Raw genomic sequence first — 21,311 nt, forward strand, 5'->3', positions numbered from 1 at the left:
TGAAGTGCTGATCTCTTATTGTGCTCACCACTTTCTCCCTGAGGTTGCAGCCCCCTCCCATGTCCCATCCTCTTCCAGCTAGGCCCATTACTATTATCAAAGCCTGGCTATATTGGTTGCACCAGGGCAGGAGTCAGCACCAGTGGCTGATGTCCAGGGTCCCACACAGCCGAATGAGAAGTAAACCCCCACAAAACAGCCTATTTTGAAGGAAGTGAAGTAAAGCTCCTTTGTGAGAATACTGACTGAAATATAAAATTGCCTAACAGCATCAGTGCAGAGAAAGGCAACAGGGGGAAATGCTTTGTAGGTAGCAGTGGGTTCAACACATACCCCTACCTGCCCTTCTCTTCTCTGCTGGAAAGGGTAATGGAAATGTGATCGGCTGTCAAAGAAAAAGGTCTGCTGTCATCATGTGAGTTCTGCATTGAGAAATAATGATTTGCCCAATTTTTTTCAGTGGAGCAGACACTTGAATATGGGTTTTTGTTATCCATATCCAACTCTCTCTCTCTCTCTCTCTCTCTCTCTCTCTCTCTCTCACACACACACACACACACAGAGAGAGAGAGAGAGAGAGAGAGAGAGAGAGAGAGAGAGATCTGTCCCATCAGATTTCTGCCTGGCAGCAACAAACAGCTCACTGAAGCAGATTAGGAGTTGTTCAGATCTATCCAATGTCTTATTCAAGAAGGCTTGTGAGTGATTAGAGGAAGAATGATACTAGTTTCTTCTGCATTGTTAGTATTTTATGGAGCTGGCTTGATGTTTTATTACTTTCTCATTGCTAATTTTTATTGTGGTTTTATTGTAGAGTTTATGTTTTTATAAGTGGTAAGAAACTTTGAGAGTCCATTTGAGCTGGTGGTGCAGTGTATAATTTTTCCAGTTAAGTAAATAAAGTTATTTTCCCCATAGTTGGGGAAATTATTCGGCACTGTGACAAATTATGATCAACGTGGGGGGAGCTGTGTTCCCTATCACAATTCATGTCACAGGGAAAACATAACATGAGCCTCTAGTTTTGTTCAATTACATCCCACATGACAATAGTAGCAATGGCAGCTTTATCAGAGTATAAAACCCCGAAATACTGCACTTCAAATGCCAAGGTATCTCTACAACAGAAGTGCTATTCCTGAGGGAAAACATCTAGATTCCATGCAAAAATTTCAAAGTGCAGAGTTTATAACCTTAAGCAACACATACACTGCCCAGACTTATGAAGACTTGAGGTAAGATAGAACAGGGCTGCAAATAATAAAGGTATCTTTGTCACTCAGTCTGATGAAGAAGTAAACTAGTAGTAGCAACAGGTGCCCCACCCCCCAAATCTGATGATATGCACAATAACCTCATACACCAAAACTGTATTAGACATACTTCTTTCAGGATCTCTCTACCAAATTTTGACCACACAGGCAAAAATCTACTAGTTTATGGAACAATTTTCTGATATAATTTTAGCATATAGAATGAATGCAATTTAGGAAGTTAAAAATGCAGAAGGTATTAATTCACAAGGAAAAGAATAAAGATAACAATCCACCACAGAACAAGCTACAGCCTCCCTGAAATGAATGCAGCACTATTACTGAGTTCTGGCATAGGTCCCATGAGAATGTCTTGGTAGGGTGTGTCCAATGAGGGGCACAATGTGAATTTATTTATAATTCAATTGTTTTAAAAAAGAATTCTGACTTTGAAAGCAAGGGGTGAGAAATCAAGAATTCATCAGCAACAACTATAGCAGACTGCCATGTCACTTCTCTGCATTTCTTACCATACCATGACTCTAGCAACCAGGTCTGACAGGCCACAATCTTGTTTACACAAAGTTCATGTCAACTAGCTTAAGAACCATGGAAAAAGTGAAGGCTTTGTTGGCTGGCTTTACCAGTGCCCTGTGCAAGGACAACACAGTGGGGGACAGCTTTCATCCATGACCATTCAGGCCAGGCTCAATGAAGGCTAGTGCTCATCAGCGATTCCCTGGCCAAATGAGTGACCTGTCTCCAACTAGACCATCCACAACTACACACAACTTTGGGCACAAGTGACCTTGGGCCCTCTAACCTGAGTAACCTCGGCTATGCAAAAGCCTTTGGACCTTTCAATTGAGTTTTCCTAAGACCATGTGAGCAGAACACAAACACCTTTTACTGATTTATAACTAGATGTGCTTTATTTTTAAAATTCTACTACAGTATTTTCTCTTTGTGCTTGAGAAATTTTGTTGCATGCTCGAAAGTAAAATAACTGTGACACAAAATAAGGGCAAGGGGTGGAGGTGAGAGGAAGGCACAGAGGGCACAGGGCATTCGATGAGAAGGTGGCTGGTTGCCCCTGGCTCTGAAAATTTCCTCCAAGCTGCTAAGATGGTAATTGCAAAACTAAAAAACTGTAAATCTCAATATCTATTTGCACAGCTCATTAGCTAAAGGCCGCAGACTCTACCAAAGAGGAAGGTGGGAAAAATAGAAGAAAGAGGAGCTTTAGCACCAAGAACAGTTCGGAAGTTGCTATGGAAACCAGGCCTTCACAAGAGGCTTAGCAACTCCAGCTTAAAGTCCTGCTCTAAACTGTTTGCCCTGTTGGCATGTCTGCTTATACTGCCAAAAAGGTTAAAACTACATTTGGGGAGGTGGGATCAAAATATTTTTAGATGATCTATATACCTCATTCTCTTGTTTCTTCTCTTCTCCCCCTAAACATAACATTATGTCAGCCGCTCAACCCACTATGCTATCAGGACAGCGTGATTTACTATGTTAAAAGGCAAGCCCTATATCACCCCATAATGAAAACATTAAAGTTAATGCGTCATAAGTGAGGAATTTATTACCATTAACTCCAATAAACAGTTATAAAACACCCGTCCTTTCCTGTCCAGAAGACGCAGGACTTCATTAAGCTCAACTTACTTTGCTCAATCTTCACTAGACCGGTCATGTGTGCTTTCGAACTGGTCACCATTTATTGTTAAAGCAGACTAGCTCATTTTCCAGGGGAGTGAGGAAGGCTCAAAGCGCCTCCCCCCTGCCTCCTGTATTCTCCATTCATTTTGTTCCACAGGCAGCTCTGAGCAGACGGATGGGAGAGAAAAGTTCACGCGACGCGCGTCTCGATGGGCTTATTTAAACACTGCTGAAATATATGCTCGACGAAAGCTGGCTTTGCCTCAACCTGCAGGCCATTACTCAGAGAGGGTTGATGTATAAGTAATAACATATGGGCAAGCTGTGTGGTGACACAGTCGGCGCACTGGCTCACTTCAGGGTGTCTTGTGGTCTAATATTTGCTGCCAGCACCTGCAAGCCCAAGACACAGGAGTCCTTGGGGTCCAGGGATATAGCTCTCAGTCACTGTAGGAGGTCCATGAATGAGAAGACCCATTCTCACACTTCCATCAAGGACTTCTCAGCTCTCGATTGGTTCACACCATGTTCTCTTATCATCCCACAGTTTGGGAGCCATATAAAAACACCTAGACACATACTTCAGCTTCTGTCATAAACAATCTGCTGGTTACTTACTACCAAAGTCCATTTTACACGATATTTTTTCCAATTCAAGTCCAGACAATATGAAATTATGATCAATTGGGAACTCCATACAGGTGGACACATATCCTTAAAAACTCAGATTAAGAACTAGACCAAGAAGTACTTGCTAAAACATAATGTATGAAAAGCAACAAAGTGTTATGTAGCACCTTAAAGACTAACACATTTGGACGAGAGTCCACTTCATCAGATGCATGAAGTGCAATCGTCAGCTAAATGAGGCATATATAGAAGATGTATAAGTTGGAGTTAAATGGCAATTAAATGCAAACAGTACAGTCTGAACAGTCCGATTTGCACAAAACTGGAAAACTGCAAAAGTGTGTGCTGATAATTTTCAATTGTCCGACTGTATTTGTTGGAACACTTCCTGGGCAGAGAATTTAACAACATGTGCATGTGCAACATATTATGTACTGTAACTTAAGGATGGGGAAAGGGAAGATAAGAGTGTGATTTGGGAAGATAAAATCAGAAATACCAAAGACTGTGGCCAACAAGTGTTTCATGCATGATTTGTTGCTGGTAACTTCCAGACTCCTGCTTCCCTGCAACAAATCACACCCTCTCCCTGCTGCTATGCAACTGTTCAGCATCTCATCAATGAAGAGAACTCCCAAAACTCAGAATCAGATTCATTCTCTGTGTTGTTCCCTATTAAGGTTATGCTAGCATGAAACACTTGTTGGCCACAGTCTTTGGTATTTCTGATTTTATCTTCCTTTCCCCCATCCTTAAGTTACACAATACAAATAATTCCAGATGATTTTGGTGGAAGTCCAAGGTAATTTAGGGTGAGGAGGTGGGGCAGGGGAAAAGTCAAAGCTACCACAACCAATGTGCCATTTTTCAAATGGAAACAATAGTAACATGGAGATATATAGGTGTCATCCGGCCCATAGGAGGTGGGGGCTCTGCTCCTTTAACCTCCAGTCATGTCACTCAGGTGACTTCTGCCATTTGAGATATTTTGACTCTACCTTGCCCAAGGGATAAGCCAGAGTACTAAAGAGAGGATGAAGGATGTCTGCATCTGACCTCACCTCTACATTGTCTCATGACCAGAGACATAAATCAGACGTTTCCCCCTCCCTCCACAGACCTGAGTATCAATATTCGTGAGCAGGTGGAAAACATTAAAAGATTTTGCCAACAGATTTCCCTCCTCTCCTTACTCTTTTTTAGTACTTTTCTCTCTCCTTTAACTGTAGAGCTACATTTTACATAAAAGATAGTTCTTCTCCAACACTTCCATTTGTGCATAAAATGTACAAGACAAGAAGTCCAACAACCTGCTTCCACTTTGGAGAATTTTAGAGCCATTGAGCTGGAAACACTGCTTCCTTTCTGAAATATGAGCAGTGCTGGGGCGCAAGTCTGATGGGACTTCACACCCTCTGACCTGGAAGACATTTCCTCTAATGACACATCTGTTTGGGGCTAGTTGATGTTACTCACTAAAGAAGGAAAGGAACTTCATATAATCCAGAGCTGAGTGCTGTCACTGAAAACAGGTGCCGGGACTCAGCCCTGGTGAGCGAGCCCGGGCTCAGATTAAGTGTTAGCTAACTGCTGACCTCCTTGTAAGTGCTCAAATCCTTTGCAAGTTTGAGAGGGTGAACAGGCACAAATCCATTGTGGGACTTCCTTTTCCTGTGGTAGCTGGTAGCCCCTGGACCGGGTAAGGCAGTGTGGCCAAGGAGGTGGTTGAGCTATTACACCCCAGCTAGTATGGCCAATAAGCAGGAATTATCGGAGCTGTAGTTCAACTACATTAGCCACCTCTGTTTTGAAGTCTGATTGGTTTCAGTAGAATTAGGTGCACAGCAATCTTTATAATCACAATCATAATCATAATAATTTATTATTTATAGCCCACCCATCTGGCTGGGTTTCCCCAGCCACTCTGGGCGGCTCCCAACCGAATATTAAAAACACAATACAGCATTAAACATTAAAAACTTCCCTAAACAGAGCTGCCTTCAAATGTCTTTAAAAAGTAAGATAGTTGCTTATTGCCTTGACATCTGCTGGGAGGGCGTTCCACAGGGCAGGCGCCACGACCGAGAAGGCCCTCTGTCTGGTTCCCTGTAATTTGGTTTCTTGCAGTGAGGGAACCACCAGAAGGCCCTCGGAGCTGGACCTCAGTGTCCGGGCTGAACGACGGGGGTGGAGACGCTCCTTCAGGAATACAGGACTGAGGCAGTTTAGGGCTTTAAAGGTCAGCACCAACATTTTGAATTGTGCTCAGAAACGTACTAAGTTATGACAGCATTGTGTCCTTTTTTAAAAAAAACTTCAAATGTTATATTCAGTCCTATCCCACTTACTCCCAAGTCTCACTGAACTCTTCTGAGAAGACATGTATAGAGATGCACAAGACAGGTCAGTGTCCTGAAGAACTTATACTAAAATAGCCAAAACAGAAGAAAAAAGAAGAAAAGGGGCTCTAAATATTATACTCACTTACATGGGGGGTAAATCCCACTTAACTCAATAGCATTACTTCACATGAGACTTGTACAGAATTGCATGGTTAATCTTAAATCCTTTTTCAAGCCTGGCCCAATCATTGTCTCAACCACAGGGTTGTTGTGAGGATAAAATGGGAGAACTTCCTGTATTGCTACCCTGAATTCCTTGTGGGAAGGGCAACATATGAATCTGATAAGCTATGTTTTTGAGGGTCCATTATGGGGATAGGAACTGGGCTCTAATCTTTGTACAGCCATGAGGCTGATGAGCCAGGCATTGTTTGGTCAGGCATTTTATCTCCTTCTAGCCTACTTCAAACGGTTGTTGTTGTTGTTGTTGTTGTTGCTGCTGCTGCTGCTGTTGTGAGGAACTGCCCAAAGCTCCTTGTAACTAAGGTGGAATTTAATGCAGGAATAGAGCCATCAAGTTTGTGTAAAATGCAACATTATCATTACTGTGGACTAAACTTAGTAAATCCTTGGCAAGGAATCTTTACACAATGCTTTAAAAAAATTAACATATTTATATTCTTCCAGGAAGAGGTAGACAATACTCTTTAAATAAACATCAGAGTGTGTGCAAAAGAAAACAGGAAGGAGATGAGGAAGGGGTAAAAGAATGTTAGGCTAAACATAGGTTCCCCCTCTTAAAAAACTTGGTCCTGATTTTTCTTAACCCACACCCAGCAGTTCTTTACAGTTAAGGCTGCAATCCTAATGTAACTAACCTAGGAGCAAGCCCCCTTAAATTCACTATCACCTACCCTATATCTGACATTGCAATTTACTTTAAACTGTTTTTAATGCTGTAATTTAAATTGCTGTACGCTATGGAAAAAACCCTCTTCTCTTCCAAAAGCCTGGACACAGAGGTACATCGTCATCCTTACTTCCCTCCTGAAAGTGTGTATCACTGAAGAAAGACAAATCTCATTGACGAGACTGTTACAGAGTTTTGGAACTGCCAGTGAATAAACCCTTCTTTGGCCCCCATTATGTTAATCTTGTCTCTCGTTGGGACTACCAGGATGGCCTCATAGGTTGCTCTTAAAGCAGTGGTTCCCAAATATAACTAAATATTGTGGACCCCCTACTTTTGAAAAATTTGATATACCGTATTTTTCGCTCTATAACACGCACCCGACCATAACACGCACGTAGTTTTTAGAGGAGGAAAATCCGTAGGCATGCCGCCTGTAGGCATTTCCTCCATAACACGCACAGACATTTCCCCTTACTTTCTAGGAGGAAAAAAGTGAGTGTTATGGTGCAAAAAATACGGTATTTATTTCTAGTTTTTGTTATGTCAGTGGTGACATGGACCCCCTGGGGTCCGCGGATCACCAGTTTGAAACCACTGCCTTAAAGTGTCTCTCTAAAGTTGTTGTTTTCAAGTCCATTAACATGCTAATGATTTAGCTCATTAGAGCTGAAGATGGTGAAAGTTTCTGGCTGATGTGATCATATAAAGAGATCTGGAGTTGAGCTATGCTTCAGGAAAAGAGAAAGTGCATTTTAAATACGCACTTCCTAGGAGAAGGGTCATAGCTCAGTGGTAGAGAATCTGCTTTGCATAAAGTAGGTCCAGGTTCAATCTCTGGCATCGTCAGGTAGGACTGGGAATGCCACCAGTCTGGAACCCTGGAAACCCATGGCCAATCAGAGTAGAAAACACTGAGCTAAATGGATCAATAGTCTAACCTAGGATAAGGCAGCTTCCTATGTTCATTTGGTACTTCCAGCCTCATCCTCTTACCATGACAGCTTGGTCATGTGACTAAGTCATCTACTGGTTTTGCACTTGGCTTCACCCTTGACCCCATGTTAACCATGATATTATTTCTCAACCTACTTTCAAAAACCTCGTGATGGCACAGTGAAGAAACGTAACAATAGTGAGCATGTATATAGAGCTTACAATGATCAAACTTTTGTACATATAATATGTTGTAGTGATTTTTATAATAAACACCTAAGGTAGATTGATTCTCATATTATAGATGGAAGGCTGAGGTCAAGAGCCTAGCTTAATAGCTATACTAGATGTGATCTGGTGCACAATTGTTTTTAAAAAACATGATTAGTCAATAGGGGAGTAAAATGGACCGGTGCCATGGTGTGAAGTGGGGAGGGGTGTTACTCCTTTGTCCCAACCATGGTCATGACTGGAATAGCACTCCTACATGCCTGCTATTCGCAATGGGAGGAAGACTCCCATTGGAGTCATGCCTAGTGCTTGTGTGAATAGCATCTTATTGTAGATGAAACTCTCATTTGCCCACCACAGTGGTGGGTCTTTCCAAGAGCATGAGATCCACCAGCTGGGCTGACAGGAAGCATGAAGGGTGTTGTGTGTGTGTTTTTAAAGCAATATTTCACTATACTTTCCTTTCTATACCTGCTTCTTTCTTGGGCTTTGTAGAGTCTGGCATAAAGCCACACCACAGCTGTGAAGTTAGGAAGCCTTCTTGTGAATCATATCCCACTCTAGCAAAGGAAGAAGGAGCAGTAATCTTTGTGTGGGAGAGAAGGGGAGGAGGTTACTAAAAGCCCCTGGTGTTGGGCGATATGTGGCTATTAGATAAAAGTGCTTTCCATTAGCAGAGAGTGAGAGTTTTGCTAAGTGCAGTTTATCTGTTAAGGACAGAATCATAACAAACCCTTTGCAGATAAATGAAGTAACTATTTCTGCTCACATCCCTGCTGCTCCACGATCCATGGCATCCTCTTGGAATTATGGAACAAAGAAGAGGAAGGGGGGAGCAGCATCTTGAATCGCAAAATAGAAAATTCTAAGAGGATCTATTGAATAATAGAAATTCTATTGATAAGACATCCAATATTCTTCTAGAACTATTTATAAAAACATTTATTTATAATAATGAAGATGACTACGATAAGAACCAGGCATGAAATCACATTAATTGAATTCTTGCTCTGTCAGAATCTTGGAACCTTTTATGAATGACAAGCTCAGTTCTAACTGTTGATGGGGTGCTGTTTCAGAACAAGCCTTAATCACAAAAATTCTAGTCAACTAATAACTGGCATCTGTCCATCTCAGGAGACCATGGAGGAGTGAGCCTTTGGGAGTGAAGTCAAACTGTTGAAAGGTTACAGTACCTGTTGTGGCTGTAGAGATTGATACAGGAGAGACATGTTTTGTTGCAGCTGGGACAGATGAAGGCGTCTTATTGTGCTGCTGCAGATGCATCATGGCATTTCATAGAATCATAGAATCATAGAAGAGACCACAAGGGCCATCGAGTCCAACCCTCTGCCAAGCAGGAAACACTATCAGAGCACTCCTGACATATGGTTGTCAAGCCTCTGCTTAAAGACCTCCAAAGAAGGAGACTCCACCACACTCCTTGGCAGCAAATCCCACTGTTGAACAGCTCTTACTGTCAGGAAGTTCTTCCTAATGTTTAGGTGGAATCTTCTTTCTTGTAGTTTGGATCCATTGCTCCGTGTCCACTTCTCTGGAGCAGCAGAAAACAACCTTTCTCCCTCCTCTATGTGACATCCTTTTATATATTTGAACATGGCTATCATATCACCCCTTAACCTCCTCTTCTCCAGGCTAAACATGCCCAGCTCCCTTAGCCGTTCCTCATAAGGCATCGTTTCCAGGCCTTTGACCATTTTGGTTGCGCTCCTCTGGACACGTTCCAGTTTGCCAGTGTCCTTCTTGAACTGTGGTGCCCAGAACTGGACACAGTACTCCAGGTGAGGTCTGACCAGAGCAGAATACAGTGGCACTATTACTTCCCTTGATCTAGCTGCTATACTCCTATTGATGCAGCCCAGAATTGCATTGGCTTTTTTAGCTGCCGCGTCACACTGTTGGGTCATGTCAAGTCTGTGGTCAACCAAGACTCCTAGATCCTTTTCACATGTACTGCTCTCAAGCCAGGTGTCACCCATCTTGTATTTGTGCCTCTCATTCCCCCCCCCCCCATTTCTAGTCACCTAAGTAGAGGCCATCCATAAAACTCAAATGACTTGATTTTGTGAAGCAGTTTTCTAACTCTAAAGGTTTTTTAAAGATCAAAGTAAGATTAAGGGTACAATCCTATGGCCTCTGGCATGCCATCCTATGGCCACGAAGAATATTGTGGAACACCTTCTCAACAGGCGGAGTAGGAGATCCATCTTTGGAAGTCCCCACCCCAGGTAGAGTGGGGAAAAGGTACCATTACTGGTGCTTCCCTGCCATTGAAGCTCTGGAAATTGAGAGGGCAGAAAGGGAGCATGCAGTGGAGATTTTGTATCCAATAGATCCAAAGCCCTTCTGTTCTCAGAAGCATGTCCTCAGAATGGGGGTAGGAGAGCACATCAGCCCTGGGACTGGAATACTGACAAGAAAACAATCCTCTCTTCATCTTCCACTCAGCTGGTGAGAGCCTGGTAGGGCAATATGTTGTGTGTGCTCGTATGTGTATTTGGTGGGCAGGATTTAGCAAAAAACTTAGGGGGGCTGTGGGGCTTGCAAATTTCATTAAGGATCCCTCCAGCCACTTCTCCCATCTTGTGAGCACTGCTAGCATCCAGTTGACAGACCTGGACCTGAATTAGTCATTTATAAGTACATGAATAATAATAATAATAATAATAATAATAATAATAATAATAATAATAATTTATTATTTATACCCCGCCCATCTGGCTGGGCCTCTCCATAAAAACCAAAAATACAGTAAAATCACACGTTAAAAACTTCCCTGAACAGGGCTGCCTTAAGATGAAATCAGCCCTGAGTGCTCACTGAAAGGACAGATCCTGAAGCTGAGGCTCCAATACTTTGGCCACCTCATGAGAAGAGAAGACTCCCTGGAAAAGACCCTGATGTTGGGAAAGATGGAGGGCACAAGGAGAAGGGGACGACAGAGGACAAGATGGTTGGACAGTGTTCTCGAAGCTACTAACATGAGTTTGACCAAACTGCGGGAGACAGTGGAAGACGGGAGGGCCTGGTGTGCTCTGGTCCATGGGGTCACGAAGAGTCAAATACAACTAAACGACTAAACAAGTACATGAGAATTCAGGATTGTTGCAGAGCAAGAGCTAAATTCGATGGCTGCTGTTGGATTTGTCTTTGGTATTATAAATGTACAAATCTATCAACAATTCTAGAAGAATACTGTACCATCTTCATTTCATCCTATTTTGAAGGTTGATATCATTCCCAGCCTTGATTTCTCAGATCATGACCCAGACTGCTCGGTGACTGAGGAGTTGGAGGAGAAAGCAGGGTGTCCCCCCCATCACAAGCCCTGAAATTTCAGGAGGAACCTTGTATGGAGTGCTTCCAGAGTATTCTCTTGAGTGGCCCTTGGGGTGGGTTCCAGTCCAATTTCCAGCCTGGTTTTGGGGATCTGTGTATTGTCCTTGAATCCAGGGATTTGATTTGAGCCAGAAGTCACATTTCCCACACCTCAACATCAATGTTTAGCCAAACTAAATGAGAGCTGAAGTCATCCTCAAGAGCAGTGTATTTCCATGTGAATACCCTATTCATGAAAAATGCATACCTGGAAGGGGGAAAGATGCATAACTTCTAGGCTTCTGTCCCTGTATAACTCAAACCTGAGAAATCAAGTATTGCCTGAAAATGGCTTTAGAATTATAGCCAAGCACTGACAAGTAGCTGTACTTTGTGTGTTTCTATGATACTATCAAAAAATAAAACTGGGAGGCTCAAACTGTTACATATACCTTTTGTTTGTACATTGTCTCTGTTATCCTTCAAATGTTACAGCAAAGGCACAACCCAGACCCTGAGATTCCCCCCCCCCCCCAAAGAACCAGTGTGGGTTGTGGGAGAGCTGGATCAGGACAGTGATGTTGGGGGAAGGGGACTTTAATCTCTACCCTCACAAGGTTATATTCCAAATGGGAGGGAGACAGGCATGTCATGTGCATGGGATGAAATGCTCTCATTGGGGACCCTAATTCTGACCATAGCAGGAGGCAGAAGGTTAAAGCACCACATACCATGGTTCCTAACTGGCTGAACCTGCATATCTCCATGCCGGCTCTTTTGAGAGAAAAAAAGACATCCACTTAAGGAGGGCAAACCAAGAGATTCATGTCATGTGTTGTTTGGTCCTCACCTATGGATCTACTTGTTAGTTCTTGCTATAAAGCTGGGAGGCAGTCTTCCACGGGCACTGAAAACGAATCCATCATTCTAAGACCTGGACAATGCTGACTCTCACAGCTAAGAAATGCCCAGTGCCCAGAGTAGGGAGCAAGTTTCCAGCTGGCCCATGAATAGCAGAAGACGCAGCCAACCTGATTCAAATTCTTCTGAAACTTCTCATTGACAGCCAAAGTAGTATACTAGCTAAGAGAGTGAGCTTTGAAACAGGAGGTCTCCGCATCCTAGCTCTGCCAAGGCCCCACTAAATGGCAACTACAATTTCACAGCCTCTAAACCAGCTGCAAAATGGAGAAAATACTACCTGTTGTAAAGATTACGGATGTAATGTATGTCAAGTGTTGTATTAATTGCTTATTTTCATCCTCCTCAGATGGCTGCAAGCAAACCCCCTTTTCTCATCTTTTTGCTGACAAGGACATCATTCATCATGGTATTTCTAAAGGATTATCAAGAGACTCACAGCCTGCTTACATGACTCTGGAGAAAAAGTGTACCTCTTATCTTCCAGTGAACAAAAAAAAGGGCAGCAGGGCTTGAGGAAAGGGCAGCCAACACCTGCAGGAGGTGTGTCTTTTGCCAGCTCTCATTTCTATCCCCCAACACTTCTGTCTGAACCATTTCTGCCTCTTCTGGGTGAGCAGATTGGGGAGGGGAGAGAGAGAGACAAAAAGTCACACATGATGGATTTGACCACCTTAATTAATGTAAACAAGGCAAAGTGGAACATCAAATAATGTCTTCAGCTGCTTGAAAGACAAGAGGAGTGGTGAAGGCAACACTGAATGAAAAGAGGAGGGCTTTTGATGTGTGGGCCAGCAGGTCCCCAGTTTGTAAATAAAGATGGCCTCGTATCGCAGCTTATCCAAATATTTTCATTTACCATTACAAGCTGAGAGAAAAGGTTGATGGGCTTGGACTCTTCAACTTTCAGCCTTCACCCTGCAGCTCTCAAGGGAGGAGAGAAGGGAAACAGAGGAGAGAGACAGAGATGCACACAGGTTGCTCCGGTTCCCCATTTGAACATTGTAATTGCTTCATATATAACCATTTCAACATGGCTGCCCAAGAGCATAAATTGCCCAGAGTATTTCCCAGTTTAGCATAGGTTCTGGCCCTTCAGCAGCCAAGTCTCTTGTCATTCTTCTTCCTCTTCTTTGGCGATCACTCGTAGCCGAGTAAGATTGTCTTCCATAAACACGGTTTTAACAATGAGTCCGTAAGTGACTCTGGAGGCCAATTCTGGATCCACACGTCCTTCTACAGTGGGGACATTGGTTTCCAGGCGGGAGTTGATCACAGTGTGGATTTGCCAAGCGTACCTTCCTCTTAGCAAGTTTCTCCCTTGAGTTTCTCTCTTGTCATGGCATCCCCTGGGCCTGGTATGGCAAAGGCTGAAAGAGTCCAAGCCTGTCAACCCTTCTGACTGCTGTTAAAGAGGACTGCTTTAAATAAGGCATGTTGTCCAAATCTGCTCACCTAAAAGCTAACAGGAGCTGTGGGGGGCGGTGACACATCTTAAATAGGCTGCTAACTAAGGAAGATTGCTGCCACACAATTTGGCCACGAGCCAAGCCAGTTACAAAACTGCAAGAACCATCATACTCATGCACGCTCCACGTTCTCCCTGCTGATCAGAATTAAGGATACCAGCCAAAGGGCAAGGCATTATACAGCAGTCTATGATAAACTTTGACAATACTTCTGAGGTAGTTAATAAATTATGTTACCTTGGATCCATGGTGACTGACAATTTATCACTTAATTTGTCACTTGCATCAGGAAAGAAACTATCACTTTAGGCAGATTTACAAAGTGGGCCTGAAATAATACTAAACTAACCATCAGAACAAAGATACTGACCTAACAGTCCTGTATCTGTGGCACCTTGCTTATATATGGCAGCATGCCCCAGACCACCATTGGTTGCCAAGAAAAGGAAACATCTTCCATCTTGGCTGTTTAAGTCATATCCTTGGCATTTCCTGCCAAGATAAGATCACCAGTGCAGACAGCCTCACCAACGTTAACCTGCCAAACACTCATTTTCTCTTCTGAAGCTGGCTGTGTTTGATCTGGGAACTTGCATCGCTTGCGACAAGAAAAGGAGGTTGCCCCATTGTCTTGATAGAAATAATATTGCAAATGTGATCTCAGAGGCCTTGAGACAAATATCAAATTGTAGAAACGTCTTACAAATAACAGGAACACTGTGTGTCACAGGCTCTGGTTGGCGCACAAAAGCTGTGACATGAAATGACTCCTACTGCATGAGAACAAGGGCAGATATATGAAGAAGAGTGACAGTCATGATTTACTCGCTGAGGGTTAATTGTGACAGGTCCTCCTAATCTAGATTGGCCTCTTTGCTTCAGCTACCAAAAGAAATGTATTCTGATGTAATCCAAGTCATTCAGAAGAATATTTCAAATATTGTCTTCCCAAGGTAGATGGGTGCAACAACATGCCACAGAACTCTTAGTAATTTCTAATATAGGCAAGTAATGTCTTGGCAAGGAGTAAAATGTGTCTCCTCTGTAACACCTACCATGCTCCTGGCACTAAATAAATCAATACAGAGTTGGTAGCTTCTTTACTAATGTTGAATGCTCATGCTTTGATTGAATCTCTTTCAGGAGAATTGGGATGGTGTGTGTGTTTCATTCTCTCTCTCTCTTTATGCTTTTCCAGTTTTCTGATTACACATCAACTTTTCCTATCATACAATGTTTCTGTGCAGACTTCCCAACCCAACACTCTGAGGCATTCTAGATAAACTTTGTTCTTGCTGTATATCAATTACTTTGTCCACCCTATTTTCCCTCTTGCATTCATTTGTTTCAATTAGCTGTTGCTCATAAAGTTACCCCTACTTGAAAACTGATTTTTAGTATCATATATTTTTAAATACTCCCCAAAGCATTCCCACTCATCCCTCGTTTGTCTGTCATTCTGGTTCCTTATTTTGGCTGTCACGTTTGTTAATTCTGCAAAAAGTTCATGCAGCTATTGTTCTTTTGTAGGAATTGGGTTGATTTTTAATGGCTCCAGCAAGGCTGGCACTGGGTGGATTTCCTCTGGGATTTAATTACATTGTGATCTTATTGCCATGCTAATTTTGCATTTATTTTTGCTACTGCCAAGATTCTTAAAGAGTAGAATTCAGTTTGACTATAGAGGTCCTTTCACCTCAAATATTATTCTGAATATGGCTAGCCTTAACGAAATCCATGCACTTTAGAAAAATGCTTGGGTTTGACCAATTCTTCAGGGGAAGGGAGTTCCAGAAACGTTAATCCTGAAGGTAGGTAGGAGTAAATGCTACATTTCTTTTCTCTTTTTTGCCCAGAAGATGTACTCGAATTCAATTAGAGCCAAAGGGGGAGAGCTGTTGTATCATAAATATCCTGCGCCTTCCCAACCTGACACCAGGGCTGCGTTTCAGGTCTTTAAAAACACATCTGTAGGAAATCAAGTACTTCCATTGGCTCCTTTGGCATATTTACGGTTGTTGGGAAGGGGCTCCCGGGCAAAAACCTGACTGACTTATAAGGAGACTAGCACAAGGTCAGTACATGGATGGACAAAGGTACAATCTCTCTCTCTCATTTCCCTTGCTCTGGTCTAGTTCTTGTTGAATGGACGGGACCATTTCAGGCTGTAGCTTGGGGATCACATGCCAAAATGTTTCCGGGGGGGGGGGGGCACAGCGGTGCTTTCCTACCCATAGAAAACTAGCATGCTAGGAAGAAGGGGAAGTAAGAAACCCTCTTTCTAGCATCCTAGTTTTTTCTAATGGAATAGACTTCAATTATGTGAACCTCCATCTGCAGTCTGAAGTGGTACACCTAAGAGACAGGTTTACCACACTGGCAAGAAACACTGGTGTATCCAATCAGCTCATGGTGCTGTTGGAAGTTAAGGGCACTGCCTCACTGAGGCCTCGCTAGTCTGCTCAAAGCAGCCTTCTTTGCCAGGAGCCTCTCAATGGATTGAAAATGAGGCAATTCCAGAGCTGAAGGATGCAGTTCCAATGTGTTGCCACAGGGAAGCACTATAAGATTAGGATAGTTCCCTTCCCTCTGCTCACTATTAACTCCTGGAGGGTACCAAAATATCTAAGGCAATATCTTGTGTCAGATCAGTTTCTGTTGGTGTAAGAAAAGTTCCACAGAAATCTCTTATAAAATCATTGGCAGTGGAAAATCTCTAAAATGAGAAGTACTAAGGCTGAGTCTTGACAGATGGCATGCATTTTGTAATGGGAGATCCCTTACCACTAACTAATCACAATCAGTCTCTATGTGCCTCAGACTGGAGCTTTCATTTCGGATGTGTTTGAAAAAATCTCAATAATATGGAGTATGGGTCTCATCCAGACTACAGTTTTATTGTATGAAGCAACATGTTGTTGGTGCATTAATACATTAATAGTGTATCGGAAATAAATTTATACTGGACCGCTTAAAAACCATCCCATAGTATCAGTTGCTCTACAGGGCTTCCCCAATGCTCCTGCATTATTTCATCCACACTTTTAACTCCACCTTTGAACTCTACCTATTCCACTGCCTGTATTCCTGCCATTCCCAGCTTCTCCCCCATCCCTCTCAAGAACAAGGCACTAGTAAGTTGTGCTCTGTTGCCATATTGTTACACACCACTCCAAGCTCCAAGTGGTGCAAGATTCTAGGGATTCCATGCACTTACCCAGGATTCATGTTTCTTTTTGGAAATAAGGCACAGTGGAGACTCTGGTGTCTTTATGATATATGGCTTATTTGCATATGTATACAACCTGAGCCTATGATGGAGGGGTTCACAGCATTAACACCTCAAAAGGGTCATGTTTCTCCCATAGCTGCAGTCTTAGATTTAGACAGAAATAAAATATCATGCTCTGACTCTTTTTGCAGCTTGTTGCTTTTCCTCTGGTTCACATCTTACTGCCCTTTCAACTTTAAACTACGGCTTTGTCGTTTAGCTCTCTAAGAGTTGAAGGAGGGGTTCCATTCATTTGCTGGCTGGTTCAGAGCCTCCTTTCGTTTCTTCTCTTAGTGGCCCACCCCCCAGGCAATCACCTCACAAGGAAGCAAGTCTGCCTCATATATTCTCAGAGCTGGGCAGATGAGGAGTGGTGGAGACCACCACCCCAAGAGCCTTCCAGAGAGAAGGAAGGGGGGGGGAGAGTATGGACCTGGAATCATGGTGGTTTGAGACGGTACACACCCCGGAAGAAGAAAGGAGCTGGGAAATAATGGGTGATGAAGAACAGGAGCAAGATAGCAGGTGCAGAGGCCCTGAACAGAGACAGGAGTCAGATGTGTTAGAAACAGTATTGAACCAAGTGATACGCTGTCTCTGGAGAGTATGTTAGAGCCACCTCCTTCCACTAGGACCAGACATGCCCTTCGTTCCTCAGAGCAGAAAGCCAAGCAGAGACAGAGGGATTCCCTTAGCAGCTGCTGTAGGCAGCAAGAGGGGTCTGAAGTCTAAGAAGTAACTGCAAGGGGGTTGGAGCAGCACTCTGAGCAACTTCGGCTCAAGCTTGAGGGTGTACATTTCACGTTTTCCTGTGTTTCTGTGGATTAAAATAAAAGAACTGAAAGAAGCTCTCTGCATCTCTGATTTCACTAGGCAGTTATCCAGCAAGCTGTTGACAGCACCCCTGACATATATTAACACTTGCTGGATCCAGGGGTTCAGTAAACTAGCCTGGTTTGATTAGCTCTTAACAGTTGCTGGATCTAGGGACCAGAAGGCTTGATTAGATTTTAACACTTCCTGAATCCAGGGATTAAAAGAGTCTGACTTCCACAAACTCATAACACTGTTTTCATTTGTACAATTGTTACTTTTTATATTTAGGTTGCAATTGCTTGGCGAAACCATGCTTATACAGGAATGCCAGTATATGACATCAACAAGAAGTATGTGCAAAGGCAAAACAGTAGAGGCTACTCCTCTGTGTGTAAGCTATTTGCACTATGGCATTATGCCACCATATTTTCATTTTTACACTTCTAAGGATTTTTATGTTCAGGCTGTGATTGCTGCATTAAACCTTTGCTCACTTCCACACAAAAACCCACAAGGATGGTGATACCATCAACAGGAAGTATGAGGGACTGGCTACATCACAAAGAAGTGAATTTAATTTGGTGCATTTCCAAGGCACCTTAGCACTATAATGCAACAGAGGAGGACCCCCCACCCCCCAACCAGAACATTAGTAGTGCAAAAAGCTGCAGGGCTTCAGCAGGAAACTACAGCCCATGCACGACTATTCATGAAACATTACAACCACCCTGATAATTTTGTGGGTGCAAATAGTATTGAACGTGGGGTCACGTGTAACTACCCCAATACCATCAAGAGCACAGATTATAATGAATTAACAATAAAAAGGACATCTGAAGGGGTTCATGGTGGTGTATACAGAGATCACTCCTAACATTTTAAATTAATGTGGCCCACACAATACAAACATTGATTACTAGTCAACCCAACAGAACAGGCTTACAGCAAGTAGGTGGTACTACTCTACTGATCAGTCAAAACCAGAAATCCTGACTCCTAGTATTTATTCCAGTTTTGGTAAATTCAGCTGTAGGAACTGATTTGCATAACTCAATTCCTTCCTATGTATAAAGAAGGCTCTGTGGTGTGAGTATTCAGACAAATAGAACTCACTGAGTGAGATTCTTGTCTGATAATAGGGGTGCTAGCAGTATTCATTCTTTGTAAATTCCATTATAAAGTGGCTTGATCCAAAACTCTCAGATGAATTACCGGTATCCTTCGTCCCTTCCTTCTCCCAATGTTCTCTGATGTTGTTCTTGTCTCAAAACAATATCAAAATGCGTATTTTTGGATAGAATCAGGTTTATAAATGTGTATTTTGAAAGAAAATGTGTTTAAAATTATGTATTTAAATATCCAAAAGCATATTTTGGTGCTGATTTAAAAACAAAAAAACATGAACAGGATAGAATAAAAATATTCAAAACAGACATGGAGCAGAAATAGAATGATCCATTCATTTGAGGTTCTTAGTGGAAATCTTGAGTCCCTGGGAAGACACTTGTGTCCCTTTCCTCAAGGAGATTGTTGTAGCACTTTCCAAACCAAACTCTACACACTAATGCTAGAATCATTTGTTAAATCAGGGAGTTTCCAGCAGAATGAAATGCTATGGAGTTCTCAATAACCTATAAAATATAAAAACCCTTTCAGGACTTAATCCAAAAACTGTTTCCAATTCCAGGACTTGGCCATTGAACACATGAAGTTCTAATAAAGATGACAGCCCCATGGAGCATGTGAGGAGTACTTTTACTCACCTCTAAGTAGCTAGCCAAGCATCTGGAATCAGGAAGTAATATTTCCTAGGCAATTCACATTTAAGAAGTACTAGAGATTATGTTCCCACTCTAGGAGAGCTGCTCAATTTCCTTAAATTAGCAGAATATTCTCTAGCTGTGAAATTTCAGGTCTCAACTCACTGAAATTGATTTTTACCCTGATGGAGGATTTAGTATGTTTTATCTAAGAAGGGTGAGCTAGAGAGAGATCCTGCCTATTTTTTGTGTGCCATAACTTTTCTCTGTTGACAACACTTTTTTGCCTTTTTGTAGACTTTATGAAAACTGCTGAATTCAGCTACCTTTCCAATACCTACTTTTCCAAACCTTTGGTATGCGGGAGAGATATGGATAAGAACTCTGATTAAAGACAAAACATTATCAGCAAAAAGCAATAAAAAAATCGATCTTGTTTCCTGAATCCTACCTCTCAAAATATAAGTAAGTGACAAGGCTGCATAAAGAATACTGGATTCAAAAGCAGGAAGCCCTTCCTATTACCTGTTCAAAACCTGATAACACAATAAATCCAGGATGATGTTATAGATCAGTGGTTTATTATAAGCCATTAGTATGTGGCTATCTCTCTGAAAAGATCATCAGTGTTCACAAATCAGCTTTTTATCCAAGATTTCAGACCTTACAATATGACATTCAGGAGAAATGACTAAGCCTTAAAAAGGACTCTCTAAAGTCAGATTTCATACAGTGTGAATTGAAATGGTAACTCACAAATAACCTAACTGAAGGTTTCACTCAGAGACCCCCAACTCCCCCCTCTCTCTGTGTGTACACAGGATACTGCTAACCTGGTATGTGAAAGAACTGTTGATAGATGGGAACAGGTACCTAATATACTGATGATGGATACTTACAAATGACCTATTGACTAGTATTTCAGTTGCAGAAACAGGTTTCTTTCTGGAAAAGAATCTGCTGTATACAGCAGCCTATTGTGGGTGAGCAGCTAGGCCACAGAACCTCAAGAAGGCTGTATTCAGTGATGTTGAGTGGGAACTTTTTTAGAAAAAGGCCCTATTGGCTGTAAATGCTGTGAATTCTCTCTCAATAAACTAAGGTGTACATATGTGTGAATAAACCATATTTCTAAGACACTGCAGTCTCTACTATGCCTTGATTTTTCAACGGAACCACAACCCTGGGTGAGCACCTGGAACCTCCCTGGAATCTTGCTACTGCTTGGCAGAGACTGGGGGTGGTTTGTAACAATAGGAAGATTCTTTTCTGTGGTCCCTTCCCATGTACCTGTTTATTGAGCAACCTGAATTTGTTGGCATGTGACTGAACCCCAGCCCCAAATAGTGAAAATTGGAAAGATTAACCCCATTAGTTCCTGATTGCTGGAGCAGAGAGAAACCTAGAGCCGTGTGTGTGTGCATGCGTGCATGTACCTGTGTGTGTGTGTGTGTGTGTGTGTGTGTGTGTGTATACCTTTTAAGTTGAATGAGGAAAGCATGATGCTCACTGATTTATCTTGAGAGATACGGGCCATTCAGTGTTTCAATCACAGGTATATATAAGCACACCAAAAACATATTGGAGCAAAACATACAAATGATAGTCACTAGATTTTGCAGGCAGCCATCTAAGGTTAGCTAACTGTAAATCTCCCTACTTCAATGAGGTGAATCCAGGCAATACTGCACTGTTCTTTCTGTCTGCAACCAAAAGGGCTATGTACAATGCTGATTGGCTGGCCCTTATGATACACCTTTCTGTCAAT

The 21,311-nt window shown here is 42.4% G+C and overlaps 1 protein-coding gene and 1 long non-coding RNA gene across 14 annotated transcripts in view; one reads left to right on the plus strand and one right to left on the minus strand.

Moving 5' to 3' along the window:
- Positions 1-21,311, minus strand: part of SKAP1 (src kinase associated phosphoprotein 1) — a 344,210-nt gene that overhangs the window by 119,254 nt on the left and 203,645 nt on the right. The window contains exon 1 of one of the 13 annotated variants that reach the window (XM_083709708.1): positions 8,737-8,779. The exons of 11 other annotated variants lie outside the window; for them this stretch is intronic. In XM_083709708.1, coding sequence (XP_083565834.1) covers positions 8,737-8,764 — 28 coding nt within the window. In that variant the 5' untranslated portion in view covers positions 8,765-8,779. Of the gene's footprint in view, positions 1-2,924; positions 3,190-8,736; positions 8,780-21,311 lie in introns of those variants that run through there. One more of the 13 variants, XM_083709709.1, reaches the window with a different exon arrangement.
- LOC310830319 overlaps positions 1-21,311 on the plus strand; it is a 31,816-nt gene that overhangs the window by 2,538 nt on the left and 7,967 nt on the right. The window contains exons 2-3 of the long non-coding RNA XR_014557580.1: positions 12,577-12,770; positions 19,471-20,008. This is a non-coding gene — a long non-coding RNA (uncharacterized lncRNA). The remainder of the gene's footprint in view (positions 1-12,576; positions 12,771-19,470; positions 20,009-21,311) is intronic.

Source organism: Podarcis gaigeae (genome assembly GCF_964106915.1).
Source record: "Podarcis gaigeae genome assembly, chromosome: 13".
Taxonomy (NCBI): domain Eukaryota; kingdom Metazoa; phylum Chordata; class Lepidosauria; order Squamata; family Lacertidae; genus Podarcis; species Podarcis gaigeae.